This window comes from Primulina huaijiensis, chromosome 6 (assembly GCF_012295235.1).
Source record: "Primulina huaijiensis isolate GDHJ02 chromosome 6, ASM1229523v2, whole genome shotgun sequence".
Lineage (NCBI taxonomy): Eukaryota > Viridiplantae > Streptophyta > Magnoliopsida > Lamiales > Gesneriaceae > Primulina > Primulina huaijiensis.
In genome coordinates, this window is record NC_133311.1 from 7,785,114 (window position 1) to 7,800,932 (window position 15,819).

At 40.1% G+C, this 15,819-nt stretch overlaps 1 protein-coding gene and 1 long non-coding RNA gene across 2 annotated transcripts; both read left to right on the top strand.

Annotated features, from left to right (window-relative positions):
- Window positions 1-6,988: 6,988 nt before the first annotated feature.
- Window positions 6,989-9,001, top strand: LOC140978386 (uncharacterized). Its single transcript, XR_012175565.1, has 3 exons — window positions 6,989-7,412; window positions 8,280-8,332; window positions 8,864-9,001. It is a non-coding gene; the product is annotated as an uncharacterized lncRNA (long non-coding RNA).
- Window positions 9,002-9,351: 350 nt separating this feature from the next.
- LOC140979057 (uncharacterized) lies at window positions 9,352-9,915 on the top strand. Its single transcript, XM_073444410.1, has one exon. The coding sequence runs from the start codon at window positions 9,352-9,354 to the stop codon at window positions 9,913-9,915; it is 564 nt and encodes a 187-aa protein (XP_073300511.1).
- The last annotated feature ends 5,904 nt before the right edge of the window (window positions 9,916-15,819 follow it).

Genomic DNA, 15,819 nt, shown 5'->3' on the forward strand with positions numbered 1-15,819 from the left:
CTCCGATGCGTATATCTTCACATTTGTAAGCATAAAAAACGATAAGGCATGCCTTGTAAACCGTTTTGTCATCATTCACATTGTATAGCTGCTGATATGAATATATTTGCATGAGGATATTTCAATCTAGCATTAATCTTGAATCTTTTTTGGTTTTTACATGACCTCATGCATCCTTTTTTCATAAATCACGCTATTCATGTGCATGTGCAAGGGGCTGCTGGTTATTGGTTTCTAAGGGGTTGTACATGATGGATAAGGGTTGTCACAAGGCTGGAGTCGAGGTTAGGTATGCCAAGGTTAGGGCCGAGAGGTGTTGTGTTGAGGGGTTGGCTCAAGGAGGCTCAACCACCACTGGAACCAACCATGAAGCCGGCTGATCGCACAAAGGGAGATGAAGCTCGGGTGATTGCGATTTCGGAAAATGGAAAGCATGTTTATCGTGGGGCTTGCATGGGACTGTGTCCATGAATACGTAGGTCCAGTAGGGTCCTGTGGGCATTTAGGAAGGCTGGTCCTCCGGGTAAAGTTTGGGATTGGTAAAACTTGAGTTGGTGCGATTAGGGTTTGAGGATGTGTTTGGGCTGAAAAATCAAGCAGCATTTCAGGGGCTGTTTGGAGGTTTAAGGGGTCTAGTTTTGATGGGTTAGGGGTTGTTAGAGGGTGTTTTAGGTATGGTAAAAGTTTGGGAAATTTTGGTTAAGTTTCTGGTCGGTTCGAGTTAAAACCAGGACTCCGGTCCAAGTTTTAAAACGAATTGATTAAGTTTTGAAACGGGCGCGAGTTTATGTTTAAGAAATACTTTTTAATATGTTTTGGGATATTTTAAAGAGTTTGGTAAACTTCGTGTCAAAATTTAGAGGACCAGGGGTAAAACGGTCAATTTGGGTTTCCAGGGGAAAAATGGTCATTTTGCTCCCGAGGTGAGTTTTTAGTCCTGACAGCACCCTGAGCACAAATTTATCATGATTTTAAATATTTATGCATCATGTATATGATTTTTATGTGATTATAAAAATTACGTTGCATGCTTGATTTTAAGAAAAAGTTTATGTATATGTGTTGGAAACTTAATTTCGGATGTTTGACAAACCGATTATTTATTGGAACTAACTGATCAAATATTCGATCTATACAGCTTGCCTAACTGAAGAGTATCGCGCATATTATCTAAGGCAACCGAACCTAGCTGAACTAAACTTTCGAAGAAAACCAACTGATCAGTTGGAAACCGATCATTTGATATATTCAGCCGTATACTTCATTCAACTAAACATGTCTCGGGAAAGAACGATCAACCGACAAAGAGACATAGAAGATTGCAACGCCGCACTTAAATCAATACAGCTTAGAACAACACATTTCAGCGAAAGCAGTTAAGACGCCGCATCACAATAAATGAAGGAAACAATATCCAAGGGATAATCAAGTAAAAAATCAACGGATACAAAGATTCAAATTCATCTCAAGTTACCGTTGGAAATGAAGCATATAAATAAGTGAACAAAGCAGTTGAGAAAGAGAACCATCGACGCATTATTGAAGCTTGCTGTTACGCTACTAAAATCACAATTCACAGCTCACGTATATCAGATATATCAGTAGCATCTAAAGTTACACTTTGAGCGTGTTAGCACTTTGTAATTCAATCAAGAATATATCAGTTGTGCTAAGATCAGTCATGAACTGATAAAAGCTGTTGTATGCTAAAAGTTTCAGTTTTGGCAGCGTTAAGTCCAAACTGAAGTGGGTCAGTACAAGTCTTGTATTCGATCAAAGTCTTTTAGTGAAAATCCTATCCTTGAGATAGAAGGGGTGATGTAGGAGTGATTGAAATATCCGAACATCCAGAAACAATCCTTGCGTACTTTATTTCAGTTTTGTATTCTATCTTTCAGTCAGTTATTTTCCGCAACTACTCTTAGTTTAACTTATTGTCATTTACCAACAAGATTCCGAGAATCAGTTTGTCACCAAACTGAATTCAAAATTCTAAAAGATTCATTTTAATTGTAAGTGGTTATTCAACCCCCCCTTCTAAACACTCTTGATACGTTAATCGATCCTATAAATATGCATGTTTTATTAAGTGATGAATATGATGACATTTTTTTGAAGGAATGGAGTTGGTTGTGACTAATACGAATACATTAATACAATTATATGTAAGGCCAAGGCTCAGTGGGCGGGTAATGCTGTCGCTGATGTCCCCGCCGCCGTGTACCGCGGTTACACGTAGATGGATCCATCGACTGACATGATAATACGAAAGTCGCAGCTGATGAACGGAATTCAATTTAAGAAAAATGAACATGTGTATGTTGATATGATGATATGTGCCATGACTATTATTATGTTTTGACAGGTTGCGATTATGGATACGATTTTCTATGATCATGAAATATATGTTGAATATGGTATTTTTCACTGCTGCATTATAGATATATGTATTTGTTATCCCAGTATAGGTGTGTTGAGTCTTTAGACTCACTAGGTGTGAATGATGCAGGTGAGCATGTCGATGATGAGAAAGGAGGTACCGAATTCTGATTAGGCAGGGCTGGATTTGCGCCCACGACTCGAGGACCACACTTTTCCGCACATCATGTTTTTATGAGTTTGAGTTGACATGAACATTTTGTTACGTTAATTTTATTTATGGTGATGATTATCATGATGTTTGTTTGAGTTATTTTTACGTACGCATATTATGGAAATGTTGGCAATTTTAAACTGCAATATTTTATTTGTCAAATATTTTTTAAGTTGCAGTAGTTTATTTGTAAGGAATTTATGATTATTTTTAAATGGCGCATTTTTCAGTAGAGTTGCATGCATACAAAATATTGAATTGTTTATTTTCGAAAATGTGAGCTTTTTTTAAAAAAATTTAATGGAATTTTAAATTAGTAGACGTCACAGTTGGTATAAGAGCAAGGGTCCAGTATAGGGTTGTGCCACCGCCAGCTTCTACAGCTCAGTCTTCAAGCCTCAAGTCTGTAAGCTTTTAATGTTTTAAATGATTTACTGTTATCACCTGCATGTCTACATGATATACGTTTTACGATGATTTAGAGTGCATGTTTAGCTGCTTTGATTTAAGGACTTATTATTTTGAAAAAACTAGATTAAATTGCATGATGGGTTACATTTAAAATTAGAATGTATTCAGATATCATGCCTCCCAGACGCGTTCTTAGCACAGACCGTCGTGATGATACCCCTGGAGGCGGTACAAGCCCTCCACCACCACCACCACCGCCGATGGATGCAGCTACCCGGGTACTGGAAGGTATGGCTAGACTATTGGAGCAGGTGCAGCAGGCTCCCCAACCTCAGACCGATATTTTTGAGCAGTTTAGGCGGCTCAACCCGAAGGCGTTCGGGGGTACCACTGATCCATTCTTGGCAGAGGGATGGATTCGATCGCTGGAGCTGCATTTTTAGTACCTGCAGTTGAGAGATGACGACCGGATCAGGTGCGCCACATACATGTTGAGGGATGATGCATCCCTATGGTGGGAGGGAGCCGCTCATGCAGTGGACTTGGCTACCCTCACCTGGGATAGGTTCAAGGAGATATTATACGACAAGTATTTCCCTGCTGATGTCAGGGGCAGCCTGACGAGAGAGTTCATGAGTCTCCAACAGGGGGACTTACCTATGGCGGAGTTTATCTGGAAGTTTGACAGGGGCTGCCATTTTGTGCCCATCATCGCTAGAGATGCTGCTCGGAAGCTGAGGCATTTTATGGACGGACTGAGACCCACCCTGCACCGGGATGTTATGTTGATGAGACCGACGAGCTATGACGAGGCCACAGCCTGTGCTTTTCAGGCGGAGCAGGCGCTGCGAGACATTGATTTTGAGATGCAGCGGAAGAGATAACAGAGTCAGTCCCGTTCCTAGCCGCAGAAAAAGTAGTTTACAAGGCCACCAAGGCAGCAAGGGTTACAGAAGCCACTGGGACAATTTCAGAGGCCGGGACAGCAGAGGCCACCTCAGACACCCGGGGCTCCTAAGCCGGTGGAGGGACAAGTGTGCAAGCAATGCAACCGATTGCACTATGCCAAATGCATGTGGGGCTCCTTCAAATGCTTCGTATGAAAACAGGAGGGGCACAAGGCGGCATATTGCCCTCAGAGCAAGGGCCCCACTACTGGCAGGACATATATGATGCATGCCGAAGAGGCTGAGGCAGAGCCAGATTCTACCTTGATCACCGGTTACTTTTACGCTAAAGTTTTTTTGTGTTTACCGTTTTGAATGCATTAATGATCTAATTATTATGGGAATTAATTGCTGAAATTACAAACATAGAAGGATTAGGGTGCATGTTCTACCTAGTTGACTTTAAGGATTTAATTGCATGATTTGAAAAATTTAAGTACCTGAGTGTAATAACTGATATTATGAGGACCTAATTGCTAAAATCGAGATTTTTAGGGGGCTCTTTGTGGGGGCCCATGCTCCTGATTAATATTTAATGACCAAACAACCAGGATTTATTAATGTAAACAGCGCAAGCGATTAAAATTTTCCATTTTGGGCCTACAGAAATTTCGGCATGACCTATTCGTAAATAGGACATCCCAAAAAAAATCAAAACATCACAAATAATATTCATATACTCGGAATAAAGTCATAACATCAATTCACAACCTATAGTCGCACTGGCCATGACTAAACACATGCAGAGCCGGCAAGGCTCGATCACACAACTATCAATTCAAAACATCGTAAAAATAACAGTACAGCTACACGGGGCATCTCCCGGTAAATATATGACTCCATAATATAGTATATATATATCTGAGAACTCTCAACCATGACTCGACGACTGGGAACCACTACCTGACGCTCCACCAGACGCATCAAATCCTCCTTGATAACCTGCTATGGCATCAAAAACAACCACAGCATAAAAAGAAACGAGGGGTCGGGCCCCAGTACGACGAACCAGTAATATTACGACAAATATAACTGACATGAAATGAAATCAAGTAAAATGCGATGCAATGCAATGTAATGCAATGCGTGAAGGGTAACAACCGATAATGGATACCAAACGGATACCAAATGAATCGCATCAACAATAGTAACAGTGGCCACCCGTGCCAGGAACGTAGCAACGCAACATCAAGTCGCCACTCATCCATGCACGTAGCATCGAGGGTACGGGAGCTACCCGCTCAGCCCTCATGCAAGTCATCAGGAGTGCTAATCCTACCCACCCGCTCCATCGATGACGCAACAACTCGATAGATCAATATCAATATCAATAGCAATCAAAGGAGTCAAGGCTCGAAATGCTATGCACTAATAGTATCAATGCAAATAAATGCATGAATGCAATCACGTATTCACAAAAGCACATAAAGCACGCCACAACTCATTACAACATACTCAATGTCATCTCACGTCATAATAGACGTCGTAATGAAAACAGTTCATACGTACTTCAACTGACTTTAATTTACCATAAAATATCTTAAATATTTCTCGAAAACTCCAATTCTGTGGCAAAACTATTTATTGCACATCAATTCCTATCTTGGTTAAATAATCAAGGAATTTATCGAAAGAAATTCCAAAGTTCACTAATTTAGCCTAAAATTCCAAAAATCCATAATTTAGGCTTTAATATTTCTAAAATTAATATGCGACAATTCTATAGCAGCTAAACACCTAATTATTGAACACGAAAATTCAGAAATCCAATTATATAAATCTGAATTGTCGAAATTAATCCAAATAAATTCCGAAAATCTGGTAGATACCTCTAATCGGCTCAATTGTTGTACCTACAATCAATAATATAACAATTATCAATATTGGTACCAAATTTAACCCAACAAAAATACAACCACCTTGCTGGAATCATGATTTGTACCTCAATATATATACCAAAATGAAGCCTATGACGTAGGGAACAAAACCCCTCAATCAATTTTTGAATTCCGGCGACGTACAGCGGCAATTCGACGATGAAAGCGACGGCGGGTTTGTCGAAAAGTGTCAAGAAACTCTTCAATATCGGTACTAAAACGTAGCTCTAGTCACGGGCTTTCCGAATCTATGCTTACTTTCATTTTTGGATGATCAAAACGGCCACAATCGATGAAAAGAATTTCGAAATGGAAGAAGAAAAGAAACGGAGCTCGGCCGATGCAACTTACGGAAGAGAGAAAGTGATAATTATCATTTCATTTTTATTTTTTTTATTTTTAATTTTATAAATTTACTCAAATTGGGCCGGGCTTGGGGTTCACTTGGGCTGGGCTCTCACACACTTTTCGAAACTTTTGAATCTTTGGAGATTTAATTCTAATATTTCGAGAATTTTACGATTTTTAGGGTTATAATTTGAAAATGATGAGGGGTCGAACTGCAAATTTCGAAAAACTTTGGTAAGGGCCAAAGTTCAATTTTCGAAACTCTAAGGGCTAAAATGCAAATTCCGAATTTTGAGAATTATTTTTGACCTTTTCATGGGATGCTTGGTGTAATGCCCCAAATATTTAATAGTACACGTAGAAATCAAACATGATGTATTTATATTATTTTAAATTATGCATGCACCATATTTTAATTGTTATAAATATATTTATGAAATTACATATTATTTTATTCATGTATATATATTTAATTGTATTATTTGAGTTCCAGTTTTTCAGGTAAATACACGAGATCGGACCGGGGATAGGATATTAGAGATATTTATTTTTGAGCTAAATTCACTGCCCAAAATTATTTTAAATTATGGAGTATTTTATTATATGACAATTAGTATTTTATTTTCCCTTAATTGTTGTGCAACTTTTATAAATTTAGAAATATTTTATGTATCGGTTTTCAAGTCTCGAGTAGTCTAAAATTTTATTTGGATTACACCATATATTGATTAATTAGTTTAAGCCTAATCAATATATTTAAATTATCCCTATAATACCCTAAATCCACCCCACTTGCCTCAAATTTCAAGACTTTGGCCAAGTCTTCTCCGGAAGAAACTTCACATGCCCATCAATTCTCCTCCACTTCCCCTCATTAATTCCCTTCTCTCCTCAAGTGTTCTTGAGCTCCATTTCCATCGGTTCTACCATTTGAGAATAGAAAGAAGCTCCATATTTCTTCCTCGTGTCCGGATCGTCGAGATTTGTGAGATTCTCTACATTTCAAGACCAAAAGCATGTATATTACGTTTTTTTTCTCATCAATCAAGTAATAGTATGGATTTTCAAGCATTCATGTTTGTGAGAAACATTTTCATGCAAGTACGTTCATGATTTATGTTCATGTCAAGATTATACAATTGTTTCTCACGTTTTCATGTTGTAGGCGACGTTGGATGGTTCCGGGCTAACATGGATGCTTATGATCATGTTCATATATGTTTTAGACCCATATTGGTATGTTGGTTGAGGATTTAAAGCACTTGGGTGATAAGAGTTGATAGCAGGAGTTCATTGTGCAGTGGGTTTCTGGGTGTGTATTTTACTTTCATTGTTTCGAAAACTGGTATCTATCAGTCCATTTTCTGAAAATGCTTTCAACACAAAAATTTTATTTTATTGTGTTATCTTCGATTCAATATAAAATTCGTAATTTTTGAATAATAAATGAGGGAGATATGATTTTTCTTGCAAAACCGCACAATATGTCCGAAGAATATTTTTGACAGTAAGCTCTTGAAATATGATCTTTTGTATTTTTAAATTCTGGTATCTATCCGTCCATTTTCTGAAAATGCTTTCACATAAAAACTGTATTTTATTGTGTTATCTTCGATTTGATATAAAATTCGTAATTTTTCAATAAGAAACGAAAGAGTTATGATTTTTCTCGTAAAACTGCTCAAGCTTTCTTAATTGTGAAAATATCTTTGTTCACGTTTTTGGTGTGTGTTCGGGTTTGAGATCATTTCCTGAGTGGTTTTGAGCAGTGTCATGGTCTTAAAAAGTGTCTTAGGGTCGAGTCTAAGTTTTTGTTTGAGGTTAATTCTAGACGGTTTGTGTTTAGAAATTTTATTGTTTCCGTAAGCTGTAAAGTGCCATTTCTTGGGATTGGCTAGAGTTGTAAGCTTTCTTATTTTATTTTGGGTTGTTCGAAAGTGTTTTGGTCATGGTTTGGGTTTTTGGACAGTAAGTTAGCATGTTGTTTAAGGTTGATTCTAGTATCAAGTCAATTGGTAGATCCTAAGTCGTTGAATGAATTTTGGGAGTTACACGTATACGATTTGGGACTAGTTTTGAGTTGTATGTCAAGTTCAATTGCAGCGAACCTGAGAACAATCCAACGAAGTCTACAAAGTTTGTAAGTATGATATCAGGTATGACGTGTCTTAAAAGTATATTTTTGAGATATTGAATTGTCTTGTGGCCACTTATTTTACGAGTTTGGAATCTGGGTATTGTGACTGGTGAACACTCCAAAATACGGGTTAGGAACCCAGAGACACGTATCTGGCGAACTATCCAATAGATTCAGTTATATGTGTTATGATTGGACAGAACTTAGATGATCCTTGCATGCCTAGTACTATGGTATAGTTTGATCAAACGATTCATGTGTGCCACAATTCGAAAAGCAGATCTCAATATTATGAACAGTATATTCCAGCCTCACACAGTGTCATGCCAGTTATGTTCTCGTCATATTATGACATATTTATGTTGAGACTACAGTTTGTTCTCAAGAATTTATTTTCATGTATAGAAGCCAAGTCATACATATTTATTTATTCAGTTTCAAGTTACCATGTATCAGATATGTTAAAATCACATGATTTTTATTACGTATTATTTGTTATCCACGTATATGCATGTTGAGTCTTTTGACTCACTATACTTGATTAATGCAGATGTTGTTGATGAGGAGGCTAGGGGCGCTGATCAGTGAGTAGTCTCGGACTGTGGCAGTTGAAAACCCGAGGGCCGCCAGTAATGTATTTATTTATGTATTTTATAAACTTGAATTTGCAGTACTCTGATATTATTAAACTGGGTTGTGTATTGTAAAAATACTTATTTATGTTGCATGAGTGTATTTTATTCTTAGCAACGACTCGAGTTTGTATTAATAAGAAATTTTTTATTTCTTCCGCAAATTTAAAAAAAAAAGGTCTGGGTCGTTACACTTGGGATTAATTCAGCGAATTTTTAGGATTTTTGGATAATGACTAGTAAGAAATTTTTTTAACTTTCAACGCGATCAGATTTAATAGTATGTTTTGTTGCAGAAATGATATATATTTCAGGTGTAGCCACGCATGTATTGCTAGATTCAGGAGCTACACATTCGTTTATATCCGAATCTGTCGTCAAGCGATTAGGAATCATACCAGTGGCGATGGATTCAGGGTTCAGAGTATCGATTCCATCCGGGGATCAGATGTTCACTTCCCAAATAGGGAAGGGATTGGAACTTTGGTTACAGAAATATACGGTGCAGGTAGATTTGATAGTGCTACCGTTGCCGGAGTTTGACATTATTCTGGGTATGGACTGGCTTTCTTTGAATGGAGCTATCATAGACTGTCGACAGAGGTCGGTATCTGTCCGATCGCCCAGTGGAAAGCCATTTATATTTGAGGCAGCCAGACACCAGCAGTTGCCGCACGTCATTTCCTGCATGTATGCGAGGAAGCTTATGAAGAGAGGCTGTCAGGCGTTTTTGGCCAGCATTGTATCAGTGTCAGAGATAGTCGATCAGAGGCTAGAGGACGTCGATGTGGTCAGAAAGTTCTCCAGTGTTTTCCCTGACGATGTTTCAGGCATTCCACAAGACAGAGAGGTTGACTTTTCTATTGAGCTCATGCCCGGTATAGTGCCGATTTCTAAGGCACCCTACCGTCTAGCACCTGCAGAGATGAAAGAAATGAAGGATCAGATACAGAAGTTGCTAGATAAGTGATTCATTCACCCTATATTTTCTCCATGGGGCGCACCGGTACTGTTTGTTAAAAAGAAAGATTGCAGCATGAGGCTTTGTATTGACTACCGAGAGCTGAACAGGGTCATAGTCAAGAACAAGTATCTGTTTCCGAGGATCGACGATTTGTGATCAGCTTCAGGGAGCATCAATTGTCTCAAAGATAGATCTTCGATCCGGATACCATCAGCAAAAGGTGAGAGAGTCTGACGTGCATAAGACAGTATTCCGGACGCGTTATGGGCACTATGAGTTTATGGTGATGTCCTTCGGTCTGACGAACACGCCAGCGATCTTCATGGAACTCATGAATCGCGTGTTTCAGCCATACTTGGATCAGTTCATCATAGTTTTCATTGACGATATCCTGATCTATTCGAAGAGTAGGGAGGAGCACAATCAGCATCTAAGGACCGTACTGCAGACTTTACAGGACAGACGGCTGTATGCCAAGTTCATTAAGTGTGAGTTCTGGATGACATAGTAGTGTTCTTGGGCCACATTGTATCTCGGGATGATATTGAGGTCGACCCCAGTAAGGTCGAACTAGTCAGAGATTTGCTAGTGCCTAAGAGCGGGACAGAGATCCGTAGCTTCTTGGGATTGACTGGGTACTACATAAAAATTCAATCAGGGCTTATCTTCTATCGCGGTTCCAATGACCGCCTTGACAAAGAAAAATGCCAAGTTTATCTGAGGATCTGAGTGCCAGGAGAGCTTTGACCGATTGAAGCAAGCATTGACCACTGCACTAGTTCTAGCGATGTCATCAGAGCAGGGAGAATTCGTGGTTTACACAGATGCGTCGAAGCTCGGTTTGGGCGCGGTTTTGATGCAGCATGATAGATTTATAGCCTACACAACCAGACAGCTGAAGTTCCATGAGAAGAATTACCAGACTCATGACCTCGAGCTAGTAGCAGTGGTATTTACCCTGAAGATTTGGAGACACTATTTGTATGGGGAGAAGTTCAGGATTTTCACTGATCACAAGAGCCTGAAGTACTTCTTCACACAGAAAGAACTAAACATGAGATAGATGAGATGGCTAGAGCTAGTGAAGGATTATGACTGTGACATTAGCTACAATCCGGGAAAGACTAATCTAGTTGCAGACGCTCTGAGCAAGAAGCACCCAGTGATTGCTCATTTGTCGGTACAGAGACCGCTGCAGGCGGAGATTCAGATGTTCGAACTTGCAGTCTATGCTAGGGGCGATGCTCCAAGTCTTGCTAATATGACAGTACATCCGACATTAAGAGACAGAATTCGGGCAGGACAGACTTCTGACAAGAAGTTACAGAAGTGGAGACAAAAGGAGGAGGCTAAGGGCCAGAGACTGTACACAGTTGTGGACGACATAGTAAGATATAGGGACCGCCTATGGGTTCCCGACAGTGATTCCATTAGAGAAAATATCTTGAGCGAGGCCCACAGCATCTCGTACTCCATCCACCCAGGGAGTACGAAGATGTATAAGGATCTGCATACTCTTTATTGGTGACCAGACATGAAGCGAGAAATTCTAAAGCTGTGGCCACTCCCTATTCCAGAGTGGAAATAGGAGAACATAACCATGGACTTTGTGACAGGGCTTCCGAGGACTGCTGGGGGATATAATGTCATCTGGGTGATAGTTGATCGGCTCACTAAATCAGCTCATTTCCCACCAATCAGGAAGACTTTCACCATGACTCATACGCAGAGCTGTACATCAAAGAGATAGTTAGACTGCACGGGATTCCAGTGTCTATCGTGTCAGACAGGGATCTGAGGTTCACGTCTGCGTTCTGGAAGAGTCTACACTAGGCATTGGGTACTAAGCTGCTATTCAGTACTGTCTTCCATCCTCAGACAGACGAACAGTTAGAGAGGGTGATTCACATTCTGAAGGACCTACTCCGACCTTGCATGATCGACTTCCAGGGTAGTTGGGAGCTGAAGTTACCTCTCGTGGAGTTCACATACAACAACAATTATCAGTCTTTGATCGGTATGGCTCCATACGAGGCACTGTACGGGAGGAAATGTAGGTCGCCAGTGTATTGGGATGAGGTAGGAGAAAGAACAGAGTTAGGTCCGGACATTGTCAGGCAGATCGCAGAGTTAGTGGTCAAGATTCAGGACAGGATGAGAACCACTCGAGCTGCCAGAAAAGTTATGTAGATCAGAGGCGCATAGATCTTGAGTTTGCAGTAGGGGATCACGTTTTTGTGAAAGTCGCACCGATGAAGGGTGTGATGAGATTTGGGAAGAAGGGGAAGCTCGGCCTTAGATTCATCGGACCATTTGAAATCCTAGAGAGAGTTGGGACACTCGCATACAGAGTTGCATTACCATCGAATCTGGCCGGAGTTCATAATGTGTTCCACGTCTCTATACTGCGGAAGTGCATGTCGAATCTTTCGCATGTGCTGAACTTTGAGCCACTTCAGCTGACACCGCACCTATCATTTGAGGAGAGACCCACTCAGATTTTGGATAGACAGTAGAGGAGGCTCCGGAACAAGGTGATCCACATGGTCAAAGTCAAGTGGCTGAATCATTCCGAGGAGGAGCCTACTTGGGAGACTGAGGCCGAAATGAGGATTCGCTACCCGGAGTTATTCGGTATGTTTTTCGAGGATGAAATTTTATTTTAATGGGGGGAGAGTTGTAAGGTCCAGGAAATTTAAATTTGCGTAACCTGAATGCATGTAATATAGGGTTTAGTTAAATCATGTGTTTATTTATTTTATGCATTTAATGCATAATTATTGCATGGTTAGGACTTATTTCATGATATTTTTAAAAGTTCATGCATTAGGGTTTCTAGATGCATTTCGCACTCGAATGAGGAACGGAGACCGGGGATTATCAGGAAAAATATTTTTATTATATGATTAATTTTAATTAATTAATATGAGTTGTTTTTAAGGGTGTTTTCTAAAAATGGTCCTTGGTGGGTATTTTTACTCGTCTGGCCGTATTTTTAACTGGAACGCAAATTCTAACGTTTCAGAGGACTTTTTGAGGGCTCGGGCGATATTTTCAAAAACGTACCAAAACGAAATATTTTTGGGGATCATTTTTGGGCTTGTTGGGTTTGATTTAGTGCTTAATGGGCCCAACACCTTTTTGTTATCCCTTAATCTTTATTTTAGGGCCCATTAGTGTAATAACCTTTGTCTTAAATTTTACTAAGCTTAACCATAACCCTACTTATGTGTCTCGGCCGCCCCTTCCCCCTCATAGCAGCCTCCCCATTCAGTTTTACAGTAAGAAAAATAGCAGCCACCTTGTTTCCTCCATTAAAATTGAAGCAAGCTCCCTCTTCACTCATCTGGTGCCTCTCCGACGCATACATCTTCACGTTTGTAAGCATAAAAAACGATAAGGCATGCCTTGTAAACCCTTTTTCTCATCATTCACATTGTATAGCTGCTGATATGAATATATTTGCATGAGAATGTTTCGATCTAGAATGAAGCATGAATCTTTTTCGGATTTTACATGACCTCGTGCATCATTTTTTTTATCACAACTCACGTTATTCATGTGCATGTGCAAGGGTCTGTTGGTTATTGGTTGCTAAGGGGTTGTGCATGATGGATAAGGGCTGTCACGAGGCTGGAGTCTAGGTTAGGTGTGCCAAGCTTAGGTCCGAGAGGTGTTGTGTTGAGGGGTTGGCCTGTTTTGGTTGTGGATCAGGCAAAGGGTGGAGTCGGCGGTACAAGGACTGAACGGAGCCATGGACCAGACCCTGGTGGGTCTGAGACAGGGCCCAGGGATGCTCAACCACCACTGGAACCAACCATGAAGCCGGCTGATCGCACAAAGGGAGATGAGGCTTGGGTGATTGCGACTTCAGAAAATGGAGAGCGTGTGCGTCGTGGGGCTTGCATGGGGCTGTGGCCATGAATGCGTAGGTCCAGTAGGGTCCTATTGGCTGTTAGGAAGGCTGGTCCTCGAGGGTTAAGTCTGGGATTGGTAAAACTTGAGTTGGTGCGACTAGGGTTTGAGGATGTGTTTGGGCCGAAAAATCAGCAGCATTTCAGGGGCTGTTCGAAGATTTAACGGGTCTAGTTTTGATGGGTTAGGGGTTGTTAGAGGGTGTTTTAGGTATGGTAAAAGTGCGGGAAATTTTGGTTAAGTTTCTGGTCGATTCGAGTTAAAACCGGGACCCCGATCCAAGTTTTAAAACGAATCAATTAAGTTTTGAAATGGGCATTAGTTTACGTCTAAGAAATACTTTTGAATATGTTTTGGGATGTTTTAAGGAGTTTGGTAAACTTTGGGTCGAAATTTAGAGGTCCAGGGTGTAAAACGGTCAATATGGGTTTCCATGGGCAAAATGGTCATTTTGCACCCGAGGTGAGTTTTTAGTCCTGGCAGCGCCTTGAGCACAAATTTATCATGTTTTTAAATGTTAATGCATTATGTATATGATTTTTATGTGATTATGAAAATTACATGGTATGCTTGATTTTAAGAAAGGTTTATGTATATGCATGTTTTATTAAGTGATGAATATGATGACATGTTTTTAAAGAAAGGGAGTTGGTTGTGACTAATACGAATACGTTAATACGATGATATGTAAGGCCAATGCTCAGTGAGCAGGTAATGCTGTCGCTGATGTCCCCGCCGCCGGATACAGCGGTTACACGTAGATGGATCCATCGACTGACATGATAATACGAAAGTCATAGCTGACGAACGGAATTCAAATTAAGAAAAATGAACACGTATATGTTGATATGATGATATGTGCCATGACTATTATTATGTTTTGACACGTTACGATTATGCCTACGATTTTCTATGATCATGAAATGTATGTTGAATACGGTATTTTTCACTGCTGCATTATAGATATATGTATTTGTTATCCCAGTATAGATGTGTTTAGTCTTTAGACTCACTAGGTGTGAATGATGCATGTGAGCATGTCGATGAGGAGACAGGAGGTGCCAAATTCTGATTAGGCAGGGCTGGATTTGCGCCCACGACCCGAAGGCCACACTTTTCCGCACATCACGTTTTGATGAGTTTGATATGACATGAACATTTTGTTACGTTGATATTTGTTATGGTGATGATTATCAGGATGTTTATTTTAGTTATTTTTACGTACGCATATTATGGCCGTGTTGGAAATTTTAAACTGCAATATTGTATTTGTCAGATATATTTTAAACTGCAATAGTTTATCTGTATGGAATTTATAATTATTTCTAAATGGTGCTTTTTCCAGTAGAGTTGCATGCATGCAAAATATTTAATTGTTTATTTTCGAAAATGTGGGCTTTTTAAAAAAAATTAGTAACATTTTAATTTAGTAGACGTCACATTTCGAGCGTATAAACGCAAATGCACGCCCAAAATCTCGTTTTTCTCATCATTCACATCATTATATGCTTATTTGTGTGTTTATGCATGAGAAATTCTTTGATCTATTATGTTGTATCGTTTTTGCATTGTTTTGTCACGAAATATGCATTCGCTTCACATGTACTCACGTTTTTCCATGACTTTCTTGCAAGGGGCTACTAGACCTAAGTTTTTAAGGGCAGTACAAGCAGTGATAGGAGGCGTCAAGGTGCTGGAGTCGAGATTTGCTCGGGCTTTGGTGAGGGCCGATTGGGTCTCTTTAAGGGCTAGGGTTTATGGGTGATCGGGTGAAGGAAAATAGAAGGCACGACCATGAAAAACTGAACCAGGCCGTGGTTCAGACCTTAGTGGGTCCAAACCGTGGTCTAGAGAGGTCCATGAAATGCTGGTCTCAGGCAGAAGGTAGATCTAAAGGGGTAGGCATGGTTAGGGCTCGGTTTTGGTGGCATTCAGGTAAACTTGCTCAATAGCGTGCATGGGGCTGAGGGCAGTGGTTGGGTCAGTCCAGGAGGG

Excerpts from the sequence above, each read along its gene's own strand:
- LOC140979057 (XM_073444410.1), top strand. The coding sequence starts at position 9,352 with ATGGATTCAGGGTTCAGAGTATCGATTCCATCCGGGGATCAGATGTTC.